Source organism: Pundamilia nyererei, unplaced genomic scaffold, assembly GCF_000239375.1.
Source record: "Pundamilia nyererei isolate P.nyererei 1_Seehausen unplaced genomic scaffold, PunNye1.0 scaffold00019, whole genome shotgun sequence".
In the NCBI taxonomy this organism is placed as follows: Eukaryota; Metazoa; Chordata; class Actinopteri; order Cichliformes; family Cichlidae; genus Pundamilia; species Pundamilia nyererei.
In genome coordinates this window covers 4,102,412-4,123,041 of record NW_005187420.1, presented here as the reverse complement: position 1 = coordinate 4,123,041, position 20,630 = coordinate 4,102,412, and the positions used below count along the sequence as shown (strand labels likewise).

General features: G+C 49.9%; 1 protein-coding gene across 4 annotated transcripts in view; it reads right to left on the bottom strand.

Moving 5' to 3' along the window:
• Positions 1 to 20,630, bottom strand: part of ccdc102a (coiled-coil domain containing 102A) — a 52,580-nt gene that overhangs the window by 6,385 nt on the left and 25,565 nt on the right. For 2 of the 4 annotated variants that reach the window (XM_005726402.1, XM_005726405.1), the window contains exons 2-7: positions 14,797 to 15,216; positions 14,149 to 14,541; positions 8,865 to 9,088; positions 8,321 to 8,429; positions 6,820 to 6,936; positions 6,181 to 6,390 (exon numbers count right to left, since the gene is read on the bottom strand). In XM_005726402.1, coding sequence (XP_005726459.1) covers positions 6,181 to 6,390; positions 6,820 to 6,936; positions 8,321 to 8,429; positions 8,865 to 9,088; positions 14,149 to 14,541; positions 14,797 to 15,159 — 1,416 coding nt within the window. In that variant the 5' untranslated portion in view covers positions 15,160 to 15,216. Of the gene's footprint in view, positions 1 to 6,180; positions 6,391 to 6,819; positions 6,937 to 8,320; positions 8,430 to 8,864; positions 9,089 to 14,148; positions 14,542 to 14,796; positions 15,217 to 15,508; positions 15,821 to 18,185; positions 18,320 to 20,630 lie in introns of those variants that run through there. The other 2 variants (XM_005726403.1, XM_005726404.1) reach the window with 2 other exon arrangements.

The following is a 20,630-nucleotide window of genomic DNA, read 5'->3' as shown; positions in this document are numbered from 1 at the left end:
ACCGTTTCAAAAGTACCGATTTGGCACCGGTATCGGATAAAACCTAAACGATACCCATCCCTACTGACATGACTGCTCTGCTTTGGCGAGCTCCTTACTGGTAACGTCTTTAAAAAGGGGCAACACAGTACTTGCTTAGATGACACACTGCATATTTTCTTGGATTATTTTACCAGCAAAAACAATTCTGGAAGTGTTTAAACCCACAAATGATCTTTTCCATCCTCTCAAAGGTTGGACGTCTGGAGTAAAGAGTTTGACACTTCACATCTGCTTGTTTGGTCCTCCAACATAAATACGTCAGTAGATCTGTGAACACGTCCCAGTCAGGGACATCCTGGGAAACACCGGAGCTCAGCCACGCTCGAGCCGTGACGATGCTTCATCTATTAGCCTAAAAAACAGTAGCGCCTGTTTATGGATTATCATAAACTTTTCTGTGATAAACACCTGTGGGATAATCCCAGTGGATCTATATCACAGGAACCACGGCAATGCTAACTGACCCTTCCAGAGCAGCTTTGCATGATTCACAGTCCAAAATAATCCTTCTGTACCTGATCCTCTGCGCAGCCCCTCAGTTCATCCTCCATCTGAAACCAGCTGTTTTAGCTCCTCCCCTTTTAAGACAACTTTCTTTTGATTGGTTGCCCCTCATAAACATGTTTGAGCAGTTGGTGGGTGGGGTTTCTACCCCCTCTCAGCGCCATCATCTGGATCCAAGGGTAGAAAAAACTGATAAACTGTGTATTTAGATTAATCTGAGTTTCTGGCTCGCAGAGATTACTGCACATGCAGCGAGCTCATTATTAGAAAGGTTGGACATGTTATCATCCAACACAGGAACAGGTCCGCTCGATCAGCTACAGATCAGTCTACAGCTGTCACTGTAACATTTAATGTCATGTAACCCCAGCTGTGCAGTTTCATCCGTTATCTGTGGCTTATCCTTATCAGGGTCACGCGGGCCTATAACTAGAGATGGGTGTGGCAGGGGTGTGGTCTCTGGCTCTGCTGCAATGGAGGGGTGGTACGATAAGCACATGGGGCGGTGCTGCGAGGTCGGAGGCGACAGGTGCCACTAATGAACTCTGCCCTTTTTCAGTGTCTGGGGTCGGGAAGGAGTGGTTTGTGTGGTGTGGGAAGGTGCTGGAAAGCTGGCATCCTGGTTGAATACAAAGTGCTGAAACAGTGGAAAACTGTGGGTCAAAATAAAAGTGCTGTAAGCAACAATCGCACACTGTGTGGGTCCTGATCATCTCACAACAGGCTACAGCCTGGACAGTGTGTCACTCCTGTGGCCACTAACTGCATGTCTCCGGGAGCCGGAGTACCCGAGAGAACCCACGCAAACTCCACACAGAGCCGACCCAGGACCTCTGTGCTGCCCGTACAGTTTCATATCCAGGAAAAAAATATAATCATATTTCCACGTTTAATGAAAATGATTTATTTAATAAAACATGGCTAAATTCAGGAGATAATTACACTCCGTGTGACGTTTCCCTCTCGAAGCTGGTCGGTGAGCTGGATCAGGCCGTTCTCTGCCACGCCTCAGTGATGCTGCTGCATTTCTCACTCTGACACGTTCGGGGCAGAAAGCACAATAGAGGCCGAGCCGGGTTCTTGCTCCCCGAGCGCGGCTCACAGAGGTCTGATCGTTGGTTTGTGCTAATTTGCTGCTAAATAAATAAAACTGAACTGTTTTCTCAATGATGACTTTCTGATACTGCGGAACAAACCTGCTTTTACACACGGCGAGACGTCCCTCGCCGCCTCCATCTTTCCTCATAAACACTGCTCTGTTATTAATAAAGAACCAACAACGACACATCTCTAAAATCTTGCCCGTCCTTATTTCAGTGTGAACTCAGTTAATTTACTGCAGGTGATTTAATTTTAATATCTGCAGCCAGAGAGGTTTGAGGACTTCCTGCTTTTATCTTTAGCAGGTCAGAGACCTCAATATCCCCCCAGTCTTATCATTTCCAGACGATGGCTGTCTGAGAGGGTGGAAGAAGAGGAGAGGACGGGGGAGGGCGGGGAGGCAAGGGGGGAGGGGCGGGAAGTCCCTGACTCCATTAAACATGGATTACAGGACGGCGTATGAGCAGGAATGTTTGCCGTCCTTCAAATGTGTGTGAGTGCGTGAGAGTGTGTGTGTGTGTTACGCTGCGCTGCCTGTTAAATGTTTCTCCTTGACTGCAAAGACCCTGAAGTCTGCTGCTACATCTGCTCACAGAAAACAAAGACGCGCACGCACACACACACACACACACACACACACACACACAGAGACACACACACACACACACCCTTCCCCCTCTGTCATGCAGAATTTAGCATTAATTTAGACAGCAGTCCCACAGACGATGAAGAGGAGAATTGGTTTTATAACGAGGGCTGCCCGGGAGTCGTACAGTGGGGGAGGGGCTTGTGCGCGCTTCTCGGAGCGGTTTGGCGATATCGGCTCAATGAAACACAAAGAGGAAGAAAATGTGAAGAGACACAAAGAAAAGATGGAGCAGAAGGAAGTAAAATGAAAGGTTGGGAACAAAAATAGAGCAGCTCACCAATCAGATGCCTCGCTCTTATTTTGAAGGTCTAATCTCAATTAACCAGCAAACTCTGCCGTTTCCTGTCCCACGTTTTTTTTATTAAATAGCTCGTTGAACAGGTCCTTGACAAAAATCCACCAGGACAAACTTCTTTATCCTTCGGCCATCTTTTCCTCCTCTTCATCAGAGTCTTCCTCACAGACTACGAGTCAGCTTCAGCTCAAACAGTGTCTAATTATTATTCTGTCTGACTTCCTTTGATTCATTACGCTGAATCTTTACTCTGTGTGTGTGTGCGTGTGTGTGTGACTGTGTGTGTGTGTGTGTGTGTGACTGTGTGTGTGTGTGTGTGTGTGACTGTGTGTGTGTGCGTGTGTGTGACTGTGCGTGTGTGCGTGTGTGTGACTGTGTGTGTGTGCGTGTGTGTGACTGTGCGTGTGTGTCCGCGCGTGTTAAATGCAGCATTAAATCAGCCTGACATCTTCATAAATAACCCTGTGGGATGGGCGGTAATGGAGGCCACTTACACTGACAAACACGCACACACACTTCTGCCACCCACCCTGCTGCTTAATGAGGCCATTTAAAAGGACCAGAGATCATCTCACACACACACACACACACACACACACACACACACACACACACACAGTCTGGACCTTGGACCACTGCGGCAGCTCTGTTGTTTGCTGCTGTGCTGGGATTGTCGTCCTGTTTGGTGCGAGCTGTGGGGCAGACGGCCTCACACTGAGCTCTCTGGTCTTTGACCTGTGTTTGAAGCATGAACCCGTCTCTCTCTCTCTCTGTTGGCCTTGTAATCATTCATTCCTGATGTTTCACTGACTGCTTACCCTCCTTGCAGACTTGTTATTTGTGACATTTTGAGAAAAAACCTAAATGACCTCCTCACATGGAGACTGTTTATCCACTCACTGATCTTCTTCCAGATGTTTCTTTGATGCAGCATCCAGCCCCGCTGAACTCTGGGATGCGCACCGTACGGCCTGACCTGACCTCAAACGACTCGACCGATCGAACCGCTGACAGCACGGGGAGGCTCGCCGTGTGACGCCATGCTCGTCGGCAGTAATGAAAGAGAAAATGAAAGCGTGGCCTCTGCTCTCTGTGTGGTTACTCTGACGTGTTTGCTGCGTGTTCATTTTGTGTTTGTAGTTCTTTGATACTCAGAGTTTTGTATTCTGTCTTTTGGCATTTTTATCCTGGATCTTTACCTGTGATGGACGGTGTTTAGACTTATGTGTGATTCCTGGTTATTCAGTTCATTCCCAGAATCCTCTCATGTCTCGTCGATGGTACTTCCTGTTTTATTTTGATAGTCTCTTACTCTGTGTGTATGCAGCCCGTCTAGGAGCCTGTTCGTGTTTGTCTGCTGTCTTGGAGCTCTGAAGCTGTTGAACTCTGACCTCTGTGTTTGGATGTTCACGGCCTTTTTCCTCGTTTGTGTTGTGCTGCCAGGATCAGATTTGGACTTTTTTCAGCCTCTCAGCCAAAACTTAAACGTGTTGGTGAAGCAGGAGTGTTTCCTGCCCTGGGAAGGTTCAGATGTTGCCTGATCATTGGTGCGATTGTCTCGCCCGAGTCTGACCTGTGAACTGCAGCAGCATCACACACTTTCACAGGAAGCTGAAAAAAATGGGCCTCAGCTCCGTGCGGAGGCGTGTACAGACCTCAGCACGTCTCTGATGAGCTATGAACCCACCTGAGCCCTCGGGTCACCTGGATCAGGCTTTCACTTCTTAATGTCACAGCTCCAGCTGTGCTCTGCTCCTCTTTAGGAAGTCTCACCTAAATTATTATTTTATTTCATTTCTGCTTCTTTTGCTGATTTCTGTTTGGGCGTTTAATAATTTGCTTTTTATTATCAGTTAATTGTATTTATCCTTGTGTTGGTTTGATCGTTTTCAAAGACCTATGATTAGTTTTTGCTGGATTTCTTCTTCTTTCAGGAATTTAAATGATGAGTTTTTATTATCTTTGGTGTTTTCTGCTTGTTTTTTATCAGCTGTTGCTGTTCTTTAGTATTTTATGAATTCATTTGGTTACAACTGTCAGCTGATTGGACGGTGGGGATGTCCACACAGGAAGTGATTCAGTCTGGTGAATCACTCCTCCCGCTGGAGATCGCTTCAATAACTCGCTTCTAATATTTGGGAACAGTTCAAAAGTTTAACCCCGCCCACTTTGGGCCCACCGGCGTCAAAGTCGCTGCTGAAACCTCGTGACCACGGCACTTCCTTTAAACGCCGTTTCTTACCTCGCACCTCCGCCTACCTCTCCTCATCATCCCGCCTCACTGTGATCAGGTGACTTATCTGTCACACACACACACACACACACACACACACGGACAGTGTGTGTGTGTGTGTGTGTGACAGTGAACATCAATCTGTGCTGTAGCATCCACATCTATCAATCAATCTGCGTGTGTGTGTGTGTGTGTGTGTGTGTGTGTGTGCGTTTCAATCACTCGCCCTGTTTATTGTTCGCTGTGCGGATCAATACTGTGGTTTTAACACTAAACACAAAACACAATCAATCTTTCTGTTTTTAAACACACACACACACACACACACACACACACACACACACACACACACACACACACTCTGTTCCTGAAAGTCAAGGTCGGGGCACAAACACGTAGCGCGAGCTCATCGGTGTGCAGGAAACCAAACCTGCACTTTCAACCTCGTTTGTGAATCAGTGGAAATGTGAGAGGCAGCAGCTGCTGGTGGAAACGTCTCCTCTGTGTCGTCCACACAAACGTGGCACTAAGCCTGCAGCTGCTCTGCATGTGCAGCATGCGACCTGCGTCAGCTGCAGGGAAAGTAAGTAACGTGTAATCGTCGCAGGTGGAAGGCACCTGATGAGACTCGGGTTAACTCTGAGCTGCCACAGAAATTCTCTTTTTAACTCCTCACTTTATTTAACGAGCTGTGGGAGAGGCAGGATGAGCGTCGGCGCTCGGAGGGCGTCTGACCTTAACGACCCCCTGACCTGAGGTTACAGGTACGCTGTTTCACCTGAATGAAACTTTCTCATCTTCTGCTTGAAGGAAATAAAAGCTGAAGTTTGTTAATCTTCTATTTTTTATCTGCAACCTTCGAAACGGGTTAAAGCTGATGAACCTGCTCGTCTCAGCTCGAGACACCTCACCTTTCACCGTCTCTGCCCATGTACAAGTTTCTCCATCTGTATTATTGGATGTCAGTTAACCTGCATGTAACCATGACGACATGGACACCCCGTGACCCGGCGGCGTCTCCCCCCTTCAGCAGGAGCTCAGACTGTCACGAGGTTTTGATTAGACTTAGTTTACTTCTGTGATTTCCTCGTTATTCAGCCGGCCGATGCCCGCCTCGGACCGAACGCCCGCCTCGGACCGAACGCCCGCCTCGGACCGAACGCCCGCCTCGGACCGAACGCCCGCCTCGGACCGAACGCCGCCCGTCTCTACATCTGTGGAGGGATTTCCACGGTGTCGTGAAATGAAGGAGCAAAAAACCTGACAGCTGTGCAGCGAGAGGGATGAGACCGTGGAGGAACACGCGAGGAAAAGGAAAGAAGAGAGGGAAGTAAGCACGCAGAAAGCCCCGCCCACCTTGTTCCTCTCGAACAGCTCGGTCTGGATGGCCTTCAGGTCGCTGTCGAGCGCGGAGGCGGCCTGCCGGCGCTGCTTGGCTAATTGCTCCTCCAGGTCTTCAACCTGAGCTCGCAGTTTCTTGTTGTCCCTCTCCAGGCCCAGCTTCTCGGTCTCCAGGCGCTCTCTACGCCCCCACTCTGCGGCGTTCTCCACCTGCAGCCGCTCCATCTGTAGGAAACACACGACACGCCTCAGATGGAGACAGGATTGACTGTACGGCGGCCCAAACATCCAGCTGTCAGTCAAAGAGGCCACACCCCTAATAATGCCCACTTTAGCCTTAAAATAACATAAACAGCTGTTCTGAAGCTACACTGCTATAGGCTGCTGGGGGATTCCCATGATGCACTGGGTGCTTCACTCACTGTGTGTTTATCCATCTGCATGTAATCATTACTGATTATTCATGTCTGTCTCGGGGGGCCGCCCCTCCCTGAGTGCTTCTGCACCCACAAACTCACAGACTGTTTTTAGCAGTCTGACATTTTTCATCTGATTCTGTATGAAATTGTTGATAAATGTTAGCGACGTCCGTTCACGTCTCCCACGGCTTTTCTCGGGGTCGTGATTCCCGCGCGCTGCTGTCAGGTCCCTCACCTCAGCTCGTAGTTCGGCCAGCTTCTTGTCCATGCTGGTTCGAGCTCCCAGTTCGTCCTCCAAGTCCTCGGAGATGCGTCCCAGCTCGTCCTGGTGCATCTCCTTCAGCAGGTTCAGCTGCAGGATGAAGACATTGAACATTTAATCTTTCAGTGACTTTCAGGCTTTCATCGTTCAGGCTGATGTTAGAAATAAATCCACGTTTAAGCCGCCTGACATTTAATGTTATCTGGACGTTTTCGGGGGAGGCGGCTGTTTCTTTAAAGCAGACACTGTGAGACGCCTCCTGTGATGTTGGAGGATCTGAAACAACATGCGTGGAGATAAGCGTGACCCCTCGTCTCATCCGCCTCCTCCAACCTGCAGCGCGATCCCGCTTTCATCTGCATCTTCTAACACGCTTATCTACGAACTCCGTCACCTTCATCATCATCTACACATCTCTCACATCTTCTGCCCCCCCACCCCCACTTTGCTGCTTTTATCTAACTCATGTTCATCAGACCTGCCGTCTGCGGAGCGGTGCTGCCCCCTAGTGGTTGGAAAGACAGAGATCGTCACACTCGGCTTTATGATTTGGACGCTGCTGAGCACAGCAGGCCTCCTGCAGCTGAAGACCTGCCGGGACATTTGAAGCGATCAGACTTCTTAGTAAAGTCATTTTAAGGTTTGAAAAGTTTATGACTCGTGATGACTGACGATCACTGCGCGATCAGCAGAGGCCACAGGTTTGAACACCAGAAATAAAAACATTCAAAGACCCGAAAGCAAAACTGTGATCACTGAAATGTTTAAGAACTCCTGCTCTTCTTACATGTTCCTATTTATTTGTAACAGCTGTTGTTGTTGTTATTTATGCTGAATTGAAGGTCAGCTGTGCACGTTAGCTGCACCTGTCCTGTTGCATCAGTTGCTGTTTGACAGTAACTGATGTATAAAGAAGTAAACACAGAAAATTCAAAGTGAACACGTCACAGACGCATGATGCTGTGCAGCTGCTGCACACCGAGTTTAATGAGCTGAAACAATCACGACCTGTGTTCATCGTCCTTTTGTCGTGAAATTCAAACGCCGTCCGCAGCTCTCACATTCAGCTGACTAAATGTTATGAACGCTAATTATTTGTGGACCGTCTGCGAGCGTCACGTGGACCAAACTGTGTGAAAATCTGAAGTGAGGAACATTTTCTATGAAATTCAAGCTGTAAGTCGAGCGCGTGTCTAGCAGGAAGTCCCTGAGAATCACGCACTCCGGCTTCCTTCGTTGCACTTTTGATGTATTTGTCACGTTTGCTCCTTCTGCTTTCTTTCGGTTCGGCTGCTTTGCTCTGTCTTTGTCTTCTTGTTGTGCGACAGCAGGTCAGTGATCGATGAACCACGGAGCTCAGAGACACGAGCGCTCGTCTGTTAGCAGAAAAACAGTCAGAGCGCACGTTTAAAGAAGACGGACCGTCCCGCGAAGCAGCGTCCGCTGTGCTCAGGTGACCTGTGCTGTGCCTCACCTGTTTCAGAGCCTCCTGCTTGCTCTTGCTCAGCTCCTCGTACTTCAGTTTCCACTGACTGAGCTCAGCCTCGAGTCTCTCGATGCTCTTACTCAGAGCCAGCTTATCTCTGCAGGGAAACAGACAGCACGAATGAATCACGCCACACTCCCCGCCACACCCACTCGTGCTAGAACAGAGTGATAAAATAACAGAAAATAAATGTAATGGCAGAAGACTTCCTGTTTCTGTACGATCTGTCGTGTGTTCGTGGTTTGTTTGCTTTCTTGTGCTTTCTCTGTGACCTTCACGTTCTTACCGTTTCAGAGTCGAGCCGACAGTCTTTTTTTTCTGTCTTTACAGATTTCTGATGGTGTGGAAACGACAACATAACTCGTAAAACGAGTTTCACATCTCTGGGCGCGATCGATAAAAAACATTACAGACAAGAAGGATTTCTATGGTGAAATGCGGATTTATGACTAGATTATGTTTCTCTGACGGTTCGACCTCGGGCTGTCCCTGCTGACAGAACCAGAAGTCGTGTTTTTCCCGCTTCTCTTACTCTCTCTCCTTCAGCAGGACTTTCTGGGACTCGTCCAGGCGAAGCTGCAGAGCGTTCAGTTTGCTCGAGTCCTCCTCCGCCGTGCCCGCGTCCTCCCACAGCTGTCGGCTGCGCTCCTGCCGGCGCGAGCCGGCCGGGTTGACGCCGCCGCGGCCATCCCAGGCCTCCTGAGCGTCGGCGCCCGGAGCTCGGGAGCGCAGCACTGAATCGAGCAGCTCCAGGTCCTGATGGAGAAGGAGACAAAGAGACCGGGAGGTCAGACGGTGACATGAAGGCTAAACCGCACACAGGTGGGAGAGACGGACGCACGCTGGCAGGTAAAGACAGAGGGAGGGACGATGTGACAGACATGCTGTGTTTTACTCAGAGATCAAAGACTTGAAACATGTGGAACAGTTTCTGCAACCTGCTGGAAACTTTGACTTTTAGCTCAAATGAGTTTTTCAGCCCTGAACATGTTGATGTTTCCTCATGAAGTTATGAAGGAAAACAACATGAAAAAAAGCACCAAATCTGGACCCACCCAACTGGAATTTCTGAGGTTGCTGCCAGCGAACTCTCACATCATTTTCACGCTGCGTGTTTTTAATGACTTTAACAGAAATAAAACTAAGCGTAGCGCTTGTCCTGCAGCACGCAGTAAATCTGTCCCCTCTGGCAGGCGGACAGCAAAGACCTCGTCCTTATTTCCTCCACAGAACAACCACTCGCCTCTCGCACGACCCAGAGTGCTCCCTCAAAAGTAAGGACATCCTGGCATCAAAGCTGAGACCATCGCAGGTGTTCGGAGATCAACTAAAGCAGCTGAGATTTACTGAAGTAAATGTGAGTGCAATCGATTGATCAATCGATATATCGATCACAGTGATAGACAGTTTAAACCGGGAGGTGCCGGCACTGAAGAGAGCAGGAATCCTGATTTATCAATGTCCTGCTGTCACGTCCAATCACAGGTTATGATTTTACTTCAGCAGATAAAAATTTTCATGCTTTGTTTTATTGATCAAGCGTCCAAAGGAAGTTCAGTCTGAGGCGTCACGATATCGTCACAACATCAGGTTTTCACAACACGATTATCAGCATCACAAATATTCATGCGACCATAATAAGCTATAGAAGAAATTGAAAAAAGAAAACAGCCTTCACCTTATTTAGCTTATGCACGAGCTGCTGAGACAGCAACAGGTGTACTGCAGTAAGAACACCTGTCGCTGACATGTGCAGCTTCTGTAGCTAACAGAGGGTCAAACTGCAGAATCAACCGTCAGAGCTCCACTCGCGCCTGTGGGAACGCTTCCCTCTGACTGAGCAGGTTTGTTGTAGCAAGTCGAGAAACAGGAAGTGAAAACAGGAAGTTACCCTCAGCGGGTAACCCGGGGCTACAGTCACGTAGTGGCCACAATGAAGTGGACACGGCAGCTATCAAAGAGGAGCTGCTCGACAAAAAGACAACATTTGGAGATTAGTGTTTTAGTGGTGGTAGCGGTAATCTCGTTAAAATCACGTTAACGCCATAACTGCATTAAAGGGGCAAATCTCCGTTAACAAGTTACCGCGGATCGCCCCGTGCGTGGGGCTGGACGGCGTTAACGAGCTAACCGGGCTAACGAGCTAACCAGCTAACCGCGCTAACGAGCTAACCGGGCTAACACGCTAACCGGGCTAACGCGTTGACGCCTAAAATCCTTTGATTTTCTCAAAAATCGACAGTGTGCCGTATGTATGAATTCTGGTTGTGTTTACTGACCTCGAACCGCGTTTATGTGCTGCACAGGCTCAGCAACAAATGTTTTAGTTGGACTTTGCTGAGCTACGAAGCTGCAGCGCTTGATGGATTGTTGGAGCATTACAGCTACCGAGGAGCCTGGCGGAGTGATACGTACTGTGCTTCAGCGTAATGTCACCGTACTGTGTGTATAAGGGCCACAGATGCTTGTTTATGCTCAGCGTCTGTTAGTTTACATTTTGACTTCACAACTATGAGCTTTTCGTTATGCACAAAAACAACATTGTTTTATTTTATTTATGGAGCATTATTATTTAATGCTGATCATTTATTTCTGAGTACATCTACGCTGTATGTTAATAAAGGTGCCCGTGTGAGATCTGGGACAGTGTGACTAAGAACTCTCTTTTTGTTCTTACTTTATGGCTTTAAAAAAATATCGAGATCTATATCGTATATCACCATCCAGCTAAAGAATATCCAGATATGAATTTTGGGTCGTATCGCCCAGCCCTACCACTGCTCTTCTGACTGAAAGCATAAAGATCACGACTCAGTCAAATGTCACTGTTTTCACTGCTCCAGTTTGGATCATTGTAGGATGACAGCAAACCCTCCAGTGTGGACGCAGTAACACCAACAGGACTGCGTCGTCCGGACTCACGCGTGAGGAAAAGCGACACAAGGTCACGGAGCACGCTCTGTCCCAACACGTGGAAAACAGAGCTGCCACGCTGCCATTACAGGCGACGGCCAACAGAGGGCCCCGCTGCGCCGCTGTGGGTGAGACAAAGCCTGACATGTGGAAGCACTCAAAGAGGAGAACAATGGAAGGAGACAGGAAATGAGGCTGAGCTGTGTGAGAGCAGCAGCGAGCCACCGTTCCAAGACCACCTCTGCTGCCTGTTGACAGACACATAATCACGGTTTACATGCAGCCCTGCAGCCCAAACATGTGTGCGGAGAAACACAGGGACCCACCGCCGCTGCAAACAGCAGACAAACCGCAGAAATCCGGCGTTTGATTGCAGCCTTCGGTTTGTTCACGTCAGCTCAGATTCAAGTTTAATGAACTCAAACCTGCACGGATGGATGCAACAACGCTCGGGAAGGCTGCGGCGCTTTAACGACGCTCTGATGATCGCTCGGAGGCCAAAGCGGCCAGAAACATCCCCGGCGTGTTTCACGCTGCAGGCCAGATCTGTCCCGCTCATCGTTTCAGGTTCTGTAACGCTGCAGTTCGTTCAGGTCTGCCGCTTTCCACGCACCGCCAGATTTCACAGTAGAAAGCTGGACGGCAGGGTGCAGGTGAAGCACCGCATCGACCTCCGCCTGCGCTGAAGATCATGAGTAAAATTCCCTTCCTGTCCCTGGGTTTGATGACTTTCACACATAAAAACTAAAGACCCGACATCAGAACTTTCTACTGAAGCAGCCAATCAGATGTTAGTGCAGACTGAAGGTCGCCGCTGTCTCCAGTGGAAGTGGGCCCTTGCCCACGGCAGAGAGTTGCTGTCGAGAATAAAACGAGAAGCAGAATGATTTAAACGTGACCGCAGGGGAACGTCCCCCAGCTGCTGAGAGGATGTGTCGGGCCTATTTTAGTCACATGATTCATCACCTCTGATACTACAGGTGCAGGTCACGGATAAAACCGAGCAGCACTTTCAGAACTCAACCGAAAGCCAAAGAGACTTGTGGCACTGGACGAAGCCGTCTCTAAATCATACAGTGTGACGGCGCTCTCTCTCAATGATAACGGACATCCACCCATTTTTGACCCGAGAGAGGCTCACAGGCTGGTCCACACATCCAGCCTGTCGGGGATCCTGAGGTGATCCCAGGCCAGGAGGAGACGTACACCCAGGAGTCTCTGACTGATCCCGGTCTACCCTGCAGCCTCTGCCCAGCAGGAAATGTCCACACCAGCCTCCAAAGAATGACGCCTTATATTCCCGAGGAGACTGGTTCACGTCAGCATGAAGCAGCACTTCCAGGTACCATCTCTAAAGCCAGTGTTGCACTTTCAGCATCCCTGAGGACCCGAGGGTCCGCTGAGGTCAGAGTGATGGAGACTTAACCGATCCCTCTGGTTTGGTGCCTGATGTGACGAGCAAGTGCCAAAAGGAGCCAGGTGAGGTTGTTCTGGCATCTGATCAGGATTTCTGGAGGTTTTGCAGTTATTCCCAGCTGAGAGGAGTCCTCGGGGTAGAACTCACTGAGGATATGTTTACTCTAACCTTCCCCTGGAAGCAGCTCGGGATCCCCCGGGACAGAAGGACAGACGGTGTGTCGAGGTTCCTGCGTCACCCTCCAGTCTGTATTCCACGTAAACACTACATTCGGGGGGCACCAGCACAGACAGACAGCTTCTGTTTCCTCTGCTCCTGGATTTCAGTGTAAGAACTCACAGCCGATGGATGCAAAAATACCGCGAGACCGCTCCAGTCGATTCCAGGCCGAGGAATCAACTGAAACAGGAAATCATGCTGAGAAATTCCCAAAGGGAATGTTTTGGGAAAGACGGGAATACACCCTGACCATCGAACGATCCCCGGGAGCCTGGAGAGAGCGCTTTCAGTGCCACAGAAGTAATTTTACAATAACGTGAACTACAGAACACAGTCATGGTGTTTTCATGGTGCAATAAACAGCGTTAGCTGCAGTCCTGCAGCGCAGCAGCTGTTGATGCTGTTGCATGTGTGGCTGACTCGTTTTTAGCCCATTACAGTTTTTGTTGCGGTCGCGTTTTCATTCTTCTGTTTTTATTGGGCAGAATAAAGCCTGAGCAGAAACAAAGCAGCTCCACAGAGTCAATGAAAGGCTGAATCATGTTTGTCCTCATGGGAGCGACGGCAGAGACGGCAGACAGCGTCCTCTGGAGACACGGCGTGATTCGTGTTCACGTGCACAGGCAGAGGGTAGCTGTACCTCCTAAATAGGACACACACACACACACACACACACACACACACACACACACCTCTTGTGCTATAACAGGGGTGTATTTTATCATAGTGGAGACAGCAGCCCGAGTGGCCTACATTCACGGATCACGTGTAGCAGCCGAGGATGCGAGTGCACCGATGTGAAGGAGGCGGGCGTTAAACCACCTTCACTCATTCATCTCTCCAACAGCTGAACGTTGGTCTCAGGTTTAACTTTCAGTCACCGTTTTACTAAACTCAGCTGAATCCTGTTCAGACCCACTCAGACTTCATTTCTTTTCTACGTACTTTTATTTGTTTACTTATTTTTCACGTTGCTACCTGCTGGGTCGGGACTCACTGATGTCCATGGATGAACCATCATCAGATCCTTCATGTGCACCAAGCACCAACCTTAAAATGCCCCCCCCCCGATCAGTCTAATGATTGCATCATTTGTTTCAGGTCGCATGAGCCCCGAGTTTGTCAGAGCTGCATCCTGCAGATGTTTCATTTAAATGCACAAAGGTAAAACCAAAGTTTGCAGAGGTTAAAGGTCAGGACCTCGTGTGGAAGAAATTCAATCTGAAACCAAAACCAGGAGAAGAACGCCAGCTGAGAGCACGCTCACCTTCTGACCCGTCTTCTGCCTGTCCAAGTCCACGTCCCTCACCGGTTCTGGTTCTGGAGATCCCGGCGGTCCCTCTGCCGCCCTGTCCAGCTTCACGTCGCCGTGGACCTGAGAGGAAGAGGAGGATGACGCCGGGGAGGAAGGGGGGATGGACGGCGAGGATGACGAGGAAGCGCCGCGGGGGTGCGCGGGTGAGGAGGAGGGGGATGTGGCGGATAGAGGCGGGGCCGCGTGGTCGCCGCGGAGGCGCAGCGTCTCCTGCCGTAGCGTCTCGTTCTCCGAGGCGAGCTCCTGCCGCTCGCGCCGGATGCCGGTCAGCTCCTTGGTGAGGGTGTCCAGCCGCTGCCTGAGCTGACGGACCTCGTCGCGCGCTCGGTTACGCTCCGCACGAACCTGGAAACAAAGACGACGACTGACTGAGCAGGCGGGTTGTCAAACCTCTTTATAGGACATCATCTAAAACACCTCAGCGTCTGTATCACATTATTATTAATAATATTATTTCTCTGTACAGGCTCACAGTGGATCGATGTCATAGAAATATTATAGCTGAGCCTTTCTTTCAGATACTGAACCACATCCCCACCTAGAGCCCCACCCAGCCCGGTCTCCACCCTGCTCCGTGCCACTGAGCTACATTTCTCCCACCTTGCTCCACTTCTCCCTCCAGTTGGCGGTGCAGTCCGACCACCACCTCATGGTCTTCTCCATCTGGGCGGCCCTGGCCCGAGCCTCCTCCAGCTCCCTGAGCCTCAGCTCCTCCCTGCTCTCCCAGTCGGCTCCGGCTGCCTCGCCCATGGCCCCGAGGGAGCCGAGCCCGAGGCCCCCCAGGCCGGGCGACAGCAGCAGCGGGGGGCTGGAGCTGGGCGTTCCTCCCGTGGGGCTGGGGGTGTGGGTGAGGCTGTCCGGGGAGCGGACGCCCCGGTCGGATCCCAGACCCAAGCTGCACAGCAGGCCGCCGCCGGCCTGCTTGCCGCCGTCGGACAGGTGGGGGCTGGGAGTGTGGTTCATGGTGGAGGCGACGGGGTGGACGAGGACGCCGAGAATCAGGAGAGCATCGTCCTCACCCTGGAGACAGAAACACAGAAAGAGAGCGCTATGAGAAAGAGACAAAACAAAAACATAATATAAACCTAAAAATACAAATTTAATAACATAAGAAGTATTAAAAACCATAAAAATCGTTTGTTTTGTTTGTTTGTTTTATGTTTCCCCCCACTGTGATTAACTTGTATTGTTGTACATGTTGTATAAATTAGAAAACCAATAAAACAAATTTAAAAAACCCATAAAAATAAAGAAAACAAACAGACGGGGACGACGGCGGCCCGGACCACCGCCGTGATGGTCGTCCACTCACAGCCTTTCAAAGCTCCCAATCAAAGTCTCTGCTGGCTCTAGTTTTCCTGTGAGCCCGGCGCAGTAAAGGTGGAGCGAGGCGTTACTTGGATACCTGGTGGACTCTGATCGTTTCCTGCTGGTGTTCCAATAATCGCTCGGATTCGATGTGTGTCAGTATTTTTCTTGAAGGGTCTAAATGAAACACATTCGTGCTGTAACGGCTGAACGTTATCTCGGCTGTCAGTGCCAGCTTGGGTTATGAAAAGCTGGCTGTGGTGAAGCTGGTCTCAGACGCCGGGCCAAGAAAAGCTCCGGTCCTTCCTGCCCCCTCGCTCAGCCCCCGCCTCCGCCGCCCTCCCCGCTCCAGAGGAAGTTTCCGAGGAGCTGTGGGACTGTGGGAACAAGTCTCAGCGAGGCAGCAGAGCAGGAGAGGAAATGAAGCAGGTTTAGCTTCAGCAGCTGGGGGCTCAGCGGAGGGTAAAACCACTAACACACCCTCTGCTTTTGCCTCTGTTGCCCCGTTTGCACAGGTAACATGTTGGACCTCCAAAGGTAAACTGACAGCTTTCAGGCAGTGCACGCCATCAGCCCAGGAAGTTAATCACGTGCACGAGTGTAGTTAATCACGTGCACGAGTGTAGTTAGTGTAAAAATAACCAGCTGGGCTGGAAACCTCATGGTGTCTGAACAGCCACATTAAAGACGGCAGCTCGCTCCGGCAGATTCAACATGTCCACGACATCCTTCCCTTATTTGGCTCCACCCACTCTGACATCATGACTCAGGCTACAGGGTCACATGGTCTGTCATGCGCTGTCAGCAGGGGGCAGTGTCACAAACATGTTTGTTGTGCTTTGGTTGAACTCCTGAGAGGACAGGACGCCGAAAACTGCCGTCCCCTCCTCCTGCAGGTTAATGACGCCGCTCGTGCTCCTCTTCCTGTCCAAGTCAGCTTTTAAACCAATCAGCATTCTACGTGCGCGTGGTGACATCACTGTCGACCTGCACGCATTTGTTGCTTTCCCGAAACCGTGCACTGCGGGTAGCACAAACTCAAGATTTCCCAGTGAGACCATGAGGGTGTTCACACGCAAGAGGCGGAGTTTGCAGCATCTGACCAATCAGAAACGCGGACGGGCTGCAGGTAGCACAGCATCGATCAAACGACTTAGTGTTCCTCTTTGTGTTCACGCGATTTTCAGAAAACGTGACCTCTGACCTCGTCCTTCAGTAACAGACAAAGAAAAAGGACGAACAGTTAAAGTGAGGAGAGAAAAGCAGAAGCAGCTGAGGCCGAGGTCACTGAGAACATTTCAGGAGACGACCTCTGTCACCAGCCTTTTACAGCCGAGCGCTAAAAAAACGACGATGAAAAGCACACGGCTGTTTCTCACAATAACGCAAAAATAAAATGTCTGAGATGATGTTGTGAGTCACAGATCAGAACTAAGACTTGAAGAGTTCTTCATCGCTCTTCGTCCTCTTGCTCCATTCGCCCTTCAGCCGGAGGCTGTGCGATTAATCAGCTGGAATTCTGGCTTCGGCTGATTATTGGAACAAGATAAGTGAGGTATGAGATTATTTGGCTCCTCTTTCCTTTCATCTATAAAACTCTGACTTCACTCGTTTCACTCAGCTCACACTGTGTTTGTTATACTTAAATTACCACTTAATTAAAACATGACGTTCAACTTCTCTCGAAACATAAATGAATCCTCTTCCATCCTGAGTGTTTGAAGGCTTCAGTGAAACCATGTCAGTCCTGACAGCGGACCTCGAACCCGAGTCTGACACGGTTTAACCCGGAGGGCGCGACGAGGCGGAGGTCTGCTGCGACCTGAGGGCTCCTCGTCCTCCCTCAGCGCCGAGTGTCTGCCATTTCACAGATGACCACAGCGGGCTGGACTCTGCTACGCTTGTCTCACTGCTGATGTGCAAACACAAAGCGCTGTCCTCAAACGCGACATCAGCTACACAACACAACAAAACGACTCCCTCCAGGTACACTGACGACAGCAGAAACACCGACTTGATCCGGTTCAGCAGACGGCTCATAGTGGACTACAGGTGAGCGCGGTTAATGACTGTGACTGACGGTGCAGTCTGGTTGGAGCAGGGACTGAGGGACCAGCCCAATCAGCCACGGCGGGAGTCAGAGGGCGGGACAGGGGGAGTGGAGCCCGCGGTCTTGGACGGGACTCAAACGCAGCAACGTGAACATGAAGTTTGCACCGAGCGGACGACATGACTGACTACAAACACAAACATGATCTCAGGACCGTGATATGTGCGCAGTAACCTCCACCTCCCAGCGTCATGGACTTCAAACTATGACACGCATGACTTTAAACTCCGTGTGATTCTGTGGAAGAAGAAGGCCAAAGAGAACAAAGAGGAGCTCATTGATCTCTCCATCGTCCACAGCAGCAGTGAAACACTGTGTCCAAGCACAAGAAACACAAGACTGAAAACTGAGCAGATTTGACTCTTTCACTAACAATCCTCCTAAAATGAGCCATGAAAGAGATGAGCAGCCGGCTAAACACGAGTCCAACATCCACACTGCAAAATAAACAAAGAGCAACGAGGCAGGAAAGCTGCAGTTTCCCATCTCTGCCCCCGATAAGCTGCATCGCTAAATCCCTCGCCGACACTCATCCAGCGCCTCCAGTCCCAAATCTCATCCCCCAGCTCACCTCCCAGTCAAACAGCAAACCCAGCAGTGCACTCAGGAAAAACCAGGATCTGGGTCGAAGTGTGGGAGAGGAAGACTAACGAGAGGAGGAAGAGGAGGGTCAGGAAGAGAAGCAGACGGAAATCAAACAGACGAGAGCGAGGACGCAGGCCGCCGAGCACGGGCTGAACGCGAGACGTGAACGAGAGGAAAACACACACACGCACACACACACACGCACACACACACACACACGCACACGCACTCACACACGCACGCACGCACGCACGCACTCACACACGCACGCACGCACGCACACACACACACACACTGCCAAGTTCCCAGCTAATGCTGTGTTGTTTGGTATCCACAGTCTGTGCAGGAGCATCATACAGACTCAGTAACATCCAATTACAGTCACAAAGTTTCACCAAAACTGGAGCTCCGCCTCCTTGGACGGTGTGTTAGTGCAGTGACCTCACAGCAGCCATATTATTGGTCACATGACGTCATTAAAATGCTCCAACAGCACAAACACGGTGCAGAGCTCCAGCTCAGGTGAAGCTTTATTAAGTTGTACCTTCATAATGTTTCACAGTGTCACTGAATGTTCATGCATTCATGCCAAAGATGTATACATGATGTTCTACTGGTTCATCCAATCACGTTCATTCACTCCCGGGTGTCGTCATCAGGCTGTGGGAAGCGTTAATGTTTCCATGGATGCAGGTTAAAGTTCCAGAGCTCTGATGTGCACTTCGGAGGTGGGGTCACTCAGGCACAGCTGGCGGCCGGCGGAGCTCACGGGCGCGTCACTGCAACCCCCCCTGGCTTGTGCTCCGCGGCTGCTGAGTGAGCCCTCATCTGGGACTCTCCTCAGCTCTTTCTGGGACAGTGGCGCGGCTGCCCCTCTGTTGGTCTTCCTTGGTCTCTTGTGTTCTGGGGGCCTCTGGATGTCTGGAGTCTTGATCTCCTCCACACCTGCTTCACGCCCTGGAGGACGGGGCTGTGGCCCCCCCACACCCTCTAGCAGATCATTACATGAAGGAACCTTTTAAAAAAACAAAAAACAAGCGCGTCCATGCTCACAGGTGTACACACGGGTGATCACACCCACAAACTACACCCTTTTTGGCTCCTACCTCAAAGCACACTGTGTTCTGTTGATCTTATGTGCTGCACAATAATGTTTAATATTTAGTATTTACTGTCATATTCCCATATATCATTGTGATGTTGTTTATTCTATTACTCTTGTTCTCTTCTGCTTGTTTTCTTTTTTCTTTCTCAGCAGGTGATCCAGGTGATTGATATATGCATTTTTTTTTTCTCTGCCCGTTCTGTTGGTTTTTGTCTTTTGCCCTTCTCCCCCGTCCCTCTTCTCAGCTGTTTCTCTTTCCCCCAGTCAAGTCTGTCCCGTATTCAGTAAGTGAAAATAAAATAAACAATAAAAGGTGAATCAAATGGACCATTACGGCAAGGCTGGGATGGTCAGTTTGGTAAAGTAAATCCGTTGGGCATCTTTCTTTGCCTTTAGACAACAATTATGATGCAAAAGAGCCAAACGAGACAGGGAAAAAAAAGAGAAAAAAAAGATGTGCAGTGCTGACAGAAATGATTGAACCCATGAATCATTTAAAATCTTCATCCTCTCTGTGCCATCAGTCTGGCCAGAAACTCATTAATCGGCAGATTCGTGAGTTCAGCTCGTGTCCAAACCACCAAAATAAAAGACCCTGAACAATAATCAGAGTAAAAATGCACAAATGTAGAAATTCATTCAAACATTTAAAAGGCACAAACACAAAGCTAATGATCTCCTCGGGCACATTTAAAGCAGCTCATCCCTCTCCCCCCAAACAAACGAGCACAAATCTCACACACCAGTCTCCTTATCACATACAACCATAAATCATCTCTGGCAGCAGTTTGCAAGGTTAAAGTTCAGCTGTCTGTCAAGTAATCCCTGAAAGGTCCCTGAAAGGTTCAGGGCAAGCATGGAGACAGCTGACGGACCAGCACTGTGCAAAAGCTTAGGAAAGCAGAGGTGTGACTGAGTGTGTTTGTGCTGCTGAGCAGCGAATCGACTCATCCCGACAGTTAAACTGGCTCCAACCAAATTCCGCGTCAGTCATCAGTAATGAGACACCGCCGGGATGAAGCAGCTGCAGGGCAGCGAGGACTCCGACCGGAGCAGCACCTCACACTGCTCGGCTCCATCCGACCCCTCATCAAACTCGTACGCAGCATCCGTGCACATAAAAACGGTTCGAGGTCAGTAAACACAACCAGAACTCATACATAAGGCACACGGGATTATAAGGGGCTCGGTTTTTTTGGTAAATATCACCTGGGACTATTTGGTGCTGGAAACTTTTCCTTTGGACTTGGAGCTGGCTAAAACCTCTTTGGGTGGGGGTGCAAACATTCCTCCATGCAGGAAAACCCCTGCACACACACACACACA